This window comes from Archocentrus centrarchus, chromosome 1 (genome assembly GCF_007364275.1).
Source record: "Archocentrus centrarchus isolate MPI-CPG fArcCen1 chromosome 1, fArcCen1, whole genome shotgun sequence".
NCBI lineage: Eukaryota > Metazoa > Chordata > Actinopteri > Cichliformes > Cichlidae > Archocentrus > Archocentrus centrarchus.
The window spans coordinates 6116539-6127692 of record NC_044346.1 but is presented as its reverse complement, the minus strand read 5'-3'; the positions used below and the strand labels follow the sequence as shown (position 1 = coordinate 6127692).

General features: G+C 41.4%; 1 protein-coding gene across 2 annotated transcripts; it reads left to right on the top strand.

Moving 5' to 3' along the window:
- Positions 1–2738: 2738 nt before the first annotated feature.
- LOC115787981 (endogenous retrovirus group PABLB member 1 Env polyprotein-like) lies at positions 2739–8115 on the top strand. Of its 2 annotated transcripts, XM_030740825.1 has the most exons (3): positions 2739–3056; positions 6129–7412; positions 7570–8115. In XM_030740825.1, exons 2-3 carry the CDS (start codon positions 6411–6413, stop codon positions 7594–7596), a joined length of 1029 nt encoding a protein of 342 aa, XP_030596685.1. In that variant the 5' UTR covers positions 2739–3056; positions 6129–6410; the 3' UTR covers positions 7597–8115. The 2 variants fall into 2 exon arrangements, with proteins under 2 accessions (XP_030596685.1, XP_030596676.1); XM_030740816.1 differs by having other exon boundaries at positions 6129–8115.
- Positions 8116–11154: the final 3039 nt, after the last annotated feature.

Genomic DNA, 11154 nt, shown 5'->3' with positions numbered 1-11154 from the left:
TATGATTACGAGATAAGGCACATAATTTGAAAACTCATAACAAATGTGTTACGTCCCACAGCAGCAGAACATTAAGATGTAACATGAACCAGAATCTCTCCACTTATCACTTAAAATGGCAACTTTCTCTGACTCTTCTCATCTTCGGCTTCACTGAACTGTTAACTTCCTCCTGCAACTCCTTCTTTCATATTCCCAGTTTTTTGTTTACTGTGTTAATCTAGTGTCTCATCTGCGATAAGCCAGAGTTGGTCTGATTAAAATGATGTCTTAATTAGCTCATTAGCAATGGAGAGAGTTTGTTAAGGATGCTAACCAGACAGAGGACACTTGATTAGATAATTATAATCATGTGCCTCCTTGAATACTGATACAAGTTGAATCTATTAACACTCGTAAGAAGGAGCCACTAGGTATTCAACGTGCATACAGTATGTGCCTGACAATCACTGCAAAACTACTTTTATTTTAAATATGTTTTCCAAATGTTTTGTTCAGTGTCGTCAAGCTTGTTTCCTACTGCATGTCTGCAATGTGTTGCTAACTAACACATTTTAGATATTAATTTCCAAACCCAAGTCTTTAAATGTACTTCAGATGTTTCTTTTCACTGAATTGTACTTACACACTTGAGAACAAAAATAAAACGTATCCAGGGGATCATTATTGAAGTCTGAGGCAGCTTCTCGTGACATTTCTGCTCAGGGTAGGCTAGTCTAGTCTTTGTGTTTATTCACTTCCCTATTACTTATTGTTGTCCTGAAGCTTAGCCCTATCCCAGCAACTGCAGTATAGGGCAACAAGGTTATAATTTCCCTTTCAGAAAGAATTAAGGTAATTTAAAAGGAAAACATAACCAATTTTGAATAAGAACTGCACCCTCAAACAGGTGTTTCCAGTCACCTTGACTGCTGAGACCTTTGCTCAGATTAAAGCCGTATGTTTGAAGGCCACGAAACATGAAACTGAATGTATTGATAAGAACAAAAAAGGTATGTCAATCAACTGCAGTCTGTACATACCAACATAGATTTTTTTTTTTTTTTTTTTTTTTTAAAGAACATGTGGGTGGACTTTGACTACATAAAGGCATTAAAGTTACTCCATGTAGTATTTAACCGCTAGCTGTGCTGTGGATTTGTGCAGTCATCATAATGTCCATTTATTTTTTAAATGTCTTTGTACACATGGACACACATGCACCTACAGTACATGGGCATGTGGGTGGTACAGTATGATTCATATTCTGCCTTTAGTTTCAGGTTACGCTTATAAAGTCTATATAATGAAATGTCCAGAAAGAGCAGAGAGGAAGAAGACTTCTACTTAGCAAACATGAATGAAAACAATGTCAGAATTAAAAGATTTTCAGACAGTTTAGGCTCCAGTCATACAGACCTGGAGACCTATTGGTGACCATCTGGCACACAGCAGTTGCAAGGGAAAAGAGTGTATTTGTGTATTCCCTGACTGATTGCTGGAGGTTAGTAGCTAGTGCTGTGAAACTGACTGATGAAGCTTCATGCACACATGCCTAGAAACCAATCAATGAATCCCTGCTAACCACCGGTTGCTGGGAACAGATGTGTATTCTGCAACTGGTTGGCAAGTGGTTGCTTAAGGTCACTAGCCTGAAATTGGTCATAAAGAGACATACAGTGCTGCACTGAAAACTTCTTTGCAATTGCTTTGTTCGCTAGCAAGTTGGTGCCAGTAGTTTGCATGGAAAACACCGACTTCTGTGCAAATACTTGTTAACTGCTCATCAAGCAGTAGTGAAACTAAGAAAAAAGGTAAATGAAATGGTGAAAATGACGACACAAACTGAAAAAAGGACCATTCACCTTGAAAGGAAAACTTGCGCCTTCTGAAATGTGTTGGTTGCAGCTTTAAGGCACAACTTTTGCTTTGAAGGGGAACATTCTCCATTTCTGGTTTGTGTTGCACTTTTTGAAGTTTCACTACAGCTCAGAGAGCATGACAAGTGTTTGCAGACAAGTTGTGGGTGACAGTGGGAATCTGCTAGCAACCAAAACAACCAATTTGGTGCAGCACCCTCTTTGTGACCCATCTCACCTGGTGACAGGCAGCAACCTCCAGCAGCCACTCACCGACCATTCAGGGAATATGCATTTTTCCAGAGTTACTGGAGGTTCCCAGAGAGTTGCCAATAGGTGTTACTGATGCCTTATTAGGAAGGAGTTGCAAGTAAAATGTTTGAATTTTGTCAGGCAGGTTAAAGAGACCCTAAGTTAAAAAAAACAAAAAACAAACAAACAAACAGCCATGTGTTGGGATCGATGTAAGCAATATAACAATGATATGGATGTGTGATAGAACACATTGTTGGAGTTATGGTATAAATTCCATTCTGTTTATTATAAATTATCATATCTTCTGTTTGTATATTTTCTATAAGTTGTTTTATGTGCATATGATACTGTTGTTTTTATGTTTGAAATGGGAACACGTGGTGGTATTTCTTACAAAGGAAGTTGTAGTTATCTGCAGGCTGCTCTCAGCCTGCAGAGAACACATATAGGATACGTGTCTCGTATACGCCATGTTACATGCGCACATGTCACAGTATGCTTACGACCATATATGGTAAGGAAAAACCCAAGAATGTTGTTTATTACATGCTGTAAACTGTGTTTGATGTAACCCACGTGATCTTATTGTGAAAATCCGAATAAAAGCGCTGCGCAGGAAGCAGTTCGCCAGGACAGATAACTTCCGCTCAGCTGAGAGCTGAGTTCAAGGAACGGATCTCTCCTCCTTGCGCAAGTTCAAAAGAGTTGTGTGTTTGTCCTCTGAGTTTTTAAAATGATCTGAACCTATCATTTTTTGGTCCTTCGAGAGCCGGAGCGGGACAGTTGCTGACTGACGCTGGAGGAGACGAACACCGAAGACTGTCTGACAGCCAGGATCATCAGTTGACCTGAAGAGAAGTCCTGAACCGTGAATTCGTCTTCAGGCCGGTGATTAGCTTCGCTCCTCCAGCGCCGTTCATCGCTCTCCCGGAGTCCGAGGGGACGTAACACCAACTGTAACAGGTATGTGAAAGCCGCGCGTTATAAATTAGGTAGGCTCGCCGAAAGGAGTCCGTTTTATCCGATAGTTACCGCTGTGGTTTTCGGTTCAGAAACGCACAGGTCTGCTCAGGTTGGAAGAACGTAAAAAAAGAACTCCAGTGGTTACCGCTATACTTCTGAACCTTGGTCCAGATTTCTGGACCAGTGAGGTATAGGTCTGCTTCGGGCTGGAGAAAATTGGTTATCCTCAGTGGTTACGCTGCATTGGGAATGGCAGGCTGCACACGCTGAGAAGACGGTACTGTGGGGTTTACTTTTGGTAATAAAAAGAAAGTAAATAGGCAACTCTCGCCAGGAAGAGAGGTTTCCCAAATTCGGATTTTAGAGATTTAAAATAGGCGCCGAAAATACGCGTATGTGTGTGTGAATGTGAGTGAATGAGAGCTTGAACGCCGCCTTTTGACGTGGAAGCAGCAGCGTGAAGGGATACCCTACGGGTGCCAACGAACTTTACGGCCTGTTGAAGTACACAGTGACGGGCGGATTTGTTATTAGGTCCCAGAAGGACACGTGGTCCGATCGGGACAAAGCACGGGAAGTAAAATGGGGATTATGAACAGTAAACTGAGTAAGCCTGCCCTAGAGGGGGATTTAAAATATATGGAGAGATACTCTCCGGGCAGCACAACGTTCTGCAATAAATGGAAGAAAAAGTATGGTTTTAGTGGAAAGTTAGAGTTAAGGGGATGTGAAGATTTGGTAAGAAATTTAAAAATCAGTGTGGCAACACAAGAAGGGAAGTGTAAAGTTGAAAAAGAAAGACAGTTAATGGTAGCAAAAACGTGGTTGGAGCAAGCACAGAAAAGGGCCGCGGGCAGAGAACAAAAGAAGGGAAAACAAACCTCCTGTAATGTGCATGCTGCATTGTTAAGGCCAGAGGATGAGACAGTTAGGCCTTGTAGGGTGCAACCCCCACCTCAACCACCTCCCCCAGCTCAGCCACCTCTTTCAGCCCAAGCATCTCCCCCGCAGTTACAGGGGGCAGATGGTAATTTACAGGGTGAGGAGGAGGGGGATTTAGTGCAGCAATTAAATTTTACGGCAGGAAGGATGGTCCTTAGAAGTCATGATAAGAACAAACAAACAGGGAATGTGGTTGCCCTGGTACAAGGAGGTTATCCAGATTTAGAGCCCCTCCTGTGTAAATATGGTGTGAAACATTGCTCGGGGGTTGAGAGTTGTGATTGTTCTGTGAGACATTCAGACTCTTTACGGCCGGCAGTAAACACATTTCCTATGGTGGAAGTAGCTAATCCACATAGGGGTGTTGGTAATGATAATGCACAAACAATCTTAGTTTTTAGGCCGTGGACAAATGTAGAAATGTTAGAGGCAGTTAAAGGTCTGACATCTCATAAAACTAATGTAAACTTGTGGGCAACAGAGGTTGTAGGATTACAAGCCTCGTTTAATTTGAATGGTGATGAAATGGTTTCTGTATTCAGAAACCATTTTAAGCACGATTGGGGAAGAGTGAGAGGAGATTTCACTGGGAAAGATGCGGGAGGAGTAACACTGCCTCATGATTCAGTTGCTCTACGGCAGGGAATTCAGGGAGTAGTGTTGCTGACTAGAAACACACTGATTCCACCCCCAAATTATGATAAAATCTATCACTGCAAACAGAAAGACGGAGAGGGTGTTTTTGAATTCAGGGAAAGATTAGAGGAAGTGTTTAAAGCACACAGTGGCATACCAGAGGACCAAGACCCAAATGGTCCCTATCAAAGACAACTAAAACAAGCATTGATGTCTGGTTTCCACCCAAAATATTCTGATTTCATACGCAAACATAATGTAAATCATGCCACAGGAAACCTCATGGACACTATGAATTGGGCTCATCATGCAGAAGAGGTGATAAAATCAAAAAAGGATAAGAAACCAGTGCAAGTTTTTTATAATCATGACAGCCAAACGGATGGCTCTGCAACTCAAGTGTTTTTGGTGGGAGATCAAAGGCCTCAAAGAGTAGAATTTAAATCAGGAGGTAGAGGCAGAGGCCGGGGAAGAGGCCGTGGTCAGTATAACAGACCTGTCCCCAGGGGAGACGGCTGTTGGCTGTGTGGAAAACAGGGACACATATCCAGAGACTGCAGGGACAGGAGGTTTAGGGATCCTCCATACAATCCAGTTTACAACAGCTCTACATGACTAGGTGAAGTTTCAGATGACATTGAGGTTACCAGTGTTGATCTGAAGCTAATATTAGCTGTAATCTCCACACCAGGTCAGAAACCTTTAATAACTCTCTTGGTAAATGGCAAAACAACTGAATTCCTGTGTGACTCAGGTGCAGATAGAACAGTGGTGAAGGAACACATCCCAAAATTAAAAGAATCTAAGAAGAGAGTTTCTGTAAAATCAGCTAATGGGCAATTAAGTGCCTTACCCCTTTCAGCTCCAGTGATAATTAGTGATCCAGAGACAGGAATTTACAGTCAGGGCCCTGTGGTGTTGAGTTCAGAGTGTCCAGTGAATTTGCTAGGGCGAGACATGCTTCAAGCTCTGGGAATTGCTATAGTTCCCACTCCAATGGGAATGCAGGCTACAGTGGTAAATCAGGTTCATGAAGTAGAAGAACTACCTCAGACTTATTACTACTGGAGCCTGGATTTTCCAAAATCAGATCTTGCTCAAACGGGTAGACAGCTATTAAATCTAATAGCTTCTTACCTAAAATCAGGGAGTGATTTGCAGCCTCCCGAAACTATGCACTGCACTCTCAGGTACAAGCAGACTCCAGGCCCAGACCAAACCTATGCAGAAAAGGTTAGGAAGCTGCAGACTCAAAAACTGAACTTGCATACTCTCTATGTGTTAAAACGAGAGTATAGTGGTGTCATTGTAACTTTGACTCCTGAAGCCCAAGGTCTGTATTCCTTTAATCCATTTTTATCAGTACCTCATGTGTCGCTGTCAAAACCTCCTACAGCTAAATGGGAAGATGTGGGCCAGCTTCTGTGCGATGCTGAAAAACTTACAGACTGGAGGGACATGGGTCAAGGTTGGTGGGAATCCTCTGATGGCCAGGTGCCACTGATACAGCCAGGAGACTGGGTGCTGGTCAAGGTCATCAAACGGAAGTGCTGGTCAAACCCGAGGTGGGACGGTCCATATCAAGTTCTACTGACAACACCAACAGCAGTGAAAATCGCTGAAAGATCTACGTGGATTCATCTGAGTCACTGCAAGAAGGTGGAGCCACTTACTTCGGAGTAAAGGTGGAAGTCTGGTTACAAAGGGGGAAATTCCTTATAGTGGTTTTTTCGTCTCAACCCAGTGAAGACAACAACTGATCCCTACTCCTTTAGAATGGCGCCCTTCTGCAGCCTCATAATTATTTTCAGCGTGAGCACACTGCTAATTTTAGGAGCAACATCTTCATTAAATTACACCCAGTACCCACATGAATATGCAACCAATGAATGGTGGCAGTTAATGAACGTCACAGCTCATGTTAATAATTGGACAAATTGTTATGTGTGTGCACATATGCCAGTGGCAGGACACAATACTGGACTGAGGCCTTACAATGTTAGCTGGGAGCACTCATGGTGTCTCTATGGGTTGGCTACACATCCAGGGAGAAGAGCTAAATGGAGTGAAGCAAATTTTACCTCAATTCTTAACGTAAAGGGGATAAGTTCTCCCATTAATAGAAACTGTTCTATGTTAACAGATTTGCTCACTTGGCCCCAGTTAGCTAACCCCCTTCCTGAGGTACTGATGTTGACTCATTTGCCAGAGAAAGCTTTTCCAGCATGTGTTATAGCAAATGGAACCATCAAGGTGGGTAGATTACCAGCCACTCTCTGTAATGCTACCTATTCGTACTGTCCACCAACAGATGAGAGACAATGCCTGACCTGCCTCAAAAATATTGCTTGTTATAATAATCTAACTGTACGGAGGAAGGAATGTCAGTCTGACCTGGCCTACAGAATACAGATGGACATTGGAGAGCTGAGTCAGTGCTCACGAGTAGCACCAGGACCCAAGGGAACAAGAGTGTTAGCGGATTGGTATTTCATCTGTGGTCACAAAGCATACGTGTCCCTTCCCCCAGATTGGGGAGGCCTGTGTAGTGTTGCATATGTGTCAGATCATGTCTTTTTCATGCAGTACCAGGCCAGTCATACACATCACAAGACGAAGCGACAGGTTGGAGAGTGGCTCACGAGCCATTCAGAAGTCCCAGAGGAGCTCCGGATTTGGGGAGTCGGAGCGAAGATTGCCCAGTCTATCTTTCCAGGAATTGGACTGGGATTTGTGCGTGACCAAGTGGAAATAAATCGCTATGCACTATTACGTCTGGTAAATACAACTATAGCTCTAGGACAAGGAACTTTAAAAGAGTTAAGTTCACTCAGAGCAATGGTGATGCAAAACAGGATAGTATTAGATCTTTTGACAGCGTCCCAGGGTGGCGTGTGTAAGATTATTGGTAAGACATGTTGTACTTACATCCCAGATGAAGATGATGCTGGTGGAGCCATAAGGGAGGCACTCGACAGACTGACTGAATTACAGAAATATGTACAACAGCACACTCAGGAAAGCCAGAGTGATTGGTTTTCCTGGCTAAATGCGGGAACTTGGTGGCAGGTATTGTTGAAATGCCTGACTTCTGTTTTGTGTGTGTTAGTGTTGATTTGTGTGTTTACAATGTGTATTCTGCCCTGCATCAGATCCATGATAACAAAGATTTTTACTGGTTATGTTGTGTCATATTTGCAGCTTCAGATGGTCGACCAAGACGCTGAAATGCCTCAGGATATTTTGTAAATATGTATATATTTGGCAATGAATGAAACCCACACTGAAAATGTGCAAGCAAGTGGTGTGGCGTGGAAAAATATGCCAGTGAAGTTATGATAAACAGGGGGGAAATGTTGGAGTTATGGTATAAATTCCATTCTGTTTATTATAAATTATCATATCTTCTGTTTGTATATTTTCTATAAGTTGTTTTATGTGCATATGATACTGTTGTTTTTATGTTTGAAATGGGAACACGTGGTGGTATTTCTTACAAAGGAAGTTGTAGTTATCTGCAGGCTGCTCTCAGCCTGCAGAGAACACATATAGGATACGTGTCTCGTATACGCCATGTTACATGCGCACATGTCACAGTATGCTTACGACCATATATGGTAAGGAAAAACCCAAGAATGTTGTTTATTACATGCTGTAAACTGTGTTTGATGTAACCCACGTGATCTTATTGTGAAAATCCGAATAAAAGCGCTGCGCAGGAAGCAGTTCGCCAGGACAGATAACTTCCGCTCAGCTGAGAGCTGAGTTCAAGGAACGGATCTCTCCTCCTTGCGCAAGTTCAAAAGAGTTGTGTGTTTGTCCTCTGAGTTTTTAAAATGATCTGAACCTATCACACATCATACATCCATTTTCTTCCACTTATCTAATTCAGGGCACTGAAGCCTCTCCCAGCTGTCATGTGGTGAAAGTCCAACCCATTCTATTTCCAAGGGCATCATGTTCTACAGGAAGTGTAGCATGTCTTCTACTTAATATGAATTATGTTTATATTTTTCTCTCTTTCTCTGAAACTTGAAGACATACTGTTAAAAAACAAACTACATAAATGATTTGTGAAAATGTAAATATTTTAACCCATCTATTTTATTAAAGAGTGAAAAGTGCTGCTAAGTGATGTAGCCTATCCCACAGAACCACCTGCTAAAATGCACAGCATGAATCCATGAAGAAGAGGTTAGCCGCCCATCAAGCAGTACATTACTTTGTCTCAAGTCTTCCAGTTAAAAAATGAATAATACTGTTCCTGGTGCTTTGTTCTTGGATCAAAACCATCACTCATGTGCTTTAGCAAAGTCAAAACCATCGAGTCATTTTTCACCAGAAAACAAAAGAAGCTATTTTGCTGAGCTAAAGCCTCCCACTCCGCATTCATAATGATGGATTATGGCATCAGATTGATGAGGATGGCTGTCTGAAGGGTATTTAGAGGCATTTCAAACTAAATGGGATCCTGTGCGCTGCTGAGGGTGTTTTGATTTTGGAACAGACAGTTTATAACCCACTGCAGGCATTAAGAAACACCCTGAACAGACTGCTGGCCCAGATGCAGCGTGGCATCACTTTCTGTCTCCATCACTACGAGATGAAGCCACAATCAGCTCAGTTCTGCCAATTTGAAATCCTTCAAATACACATTCATTTTCATCAAGTGGCATGAGGTTTCACACGGATCCACCACTGGGTTGCATCACAGGATCGTCACAGGATGTGGCAGAAGTTTGTTTTTGTGTTTGCGAGGTATAAAAATCAGACACATTTTTTTTTTTTTTGTGACATATGCAGAGCCTGACACGACTAATGGAGATACTTAAATTAAATTTAATATTCAAAATAACCCTGACTACAAAATGCACATTTGACAATTGTAGTGAGTTTGATTTCTGAAAATTTCCTAATATTTAATTTCGTACGCATCCCTTTCAGTTTAATCACAATATGCACTAAAGTGTTCAGTGCTGTGGGGAGCAGCCAGCTGTGGTGGATTCCTTCTCCATAAAGATGTAAACCAGAGAGTATTACATGCCTCTGAAGCAAGGAGTGTTACTTCTGTTTGCTCATTGCACAGCTGCAGCATAAACACCACCAGACTTCAATAATTTCACCATCATGTTTCACTGGCGGGTTGATCCACTGTGTTATTATTCCACACCTTATACATTTCCGCTTGTGCGTTAAGCACAAAGCCTCTTAATATACAGTGCTTGGCTGAGGCGCAGATATTTTTAACAGGTGAGCAGTGATTGCAAGTTGAAACAGCCTCTGATGATCTGATTAAATTCATGTGAATGTGTTTTTAGGTTTAAGGCCAACTTTTGGATCCCACTGTGAACATTTTCAAATGATTTGTGTGTTCTGAACATTCACATACTGCATGCTTGTTTTGGTCACACGTTTCCTGTGGTAGATATGATCGGATCATTTTGAGCTTGCTAAATAATTTCATGCCAACAAACAACAGTTTTGAAAGAAACTACATTAAAATGGAAATAAATGCTAAATGTGTTTCATTTAATGACTTTGTTAAAATGGGTGAAGTACTTGAACTCATTTGAGTTGTAAATGATTAATCATGCTTCTGTCCATATGCAGTCTTTTCCTTTGTATTTAAAATAATTGCCAATACATTTTACAGATAAAATCTGTTAAATAAATCCAAACATTTATGTGCATATATATATATATATATATATATATATATATATATATATATATATATATATATATATATATAAATTTATTTTTTTTAATTTAAGATTTCTTTAATTTTAATTTTAATTTTAATTTGACCGGGTTGATTAATTTCAGGTGAAAGTGTCCATGGCAGCAGGTCGGGAGATGTGGGGACACAAATGTCTGACTGCTAGAGGCAGAGAATGTGCATTACGTGTTCCACACACCCAAATGCTCACCTCAACCTGCCTCAGGTGTTGAAGTCTAAATATAAAATTTAAATTGGATGAATATCTAAATAAAAGACAGATGTACAAATTTCGAAATCAGTATCTAAAAGTCTTTATTCTCAATTCATTGTGGGTCTCCTTTCACCCTGACATTACCATGCCTCTTGTACCCAGAGTGTGTCTACATCTGATAAAGCTAGACAGCATTTAGGCTACACCTGGAATGCTAAAACGAAGCCCGACTTTACCCTTCGAAAATCCACCTACTTTTTCTCCTTTTGATACTTTTCCTTCCACTGCCAGCAGCTTGGATGAAGTCCTCCCTTTGGGCATTTATGCTGCTAAAATCTCAGTAAGTGGCATATCTTTAGTGTCAGGTGGTAGAGCCGAATGTCCTCTAATTCCAGGGCTGACAGTGCCCTACGACATGGTCAAGTGTCCTAAATTGCTTCCAGTCAAAGTCTAACACCTTGCATGGTAGCGCTGTCACCCTTGGTGTATGTGTGTGCCTGTAAATGTGGAAATTATTATACATTTTTGCCAATTCCCCTGAACTTTTGGGCAAAGGCACCAGTGCCTTTTAGATGGAAATGCATAGA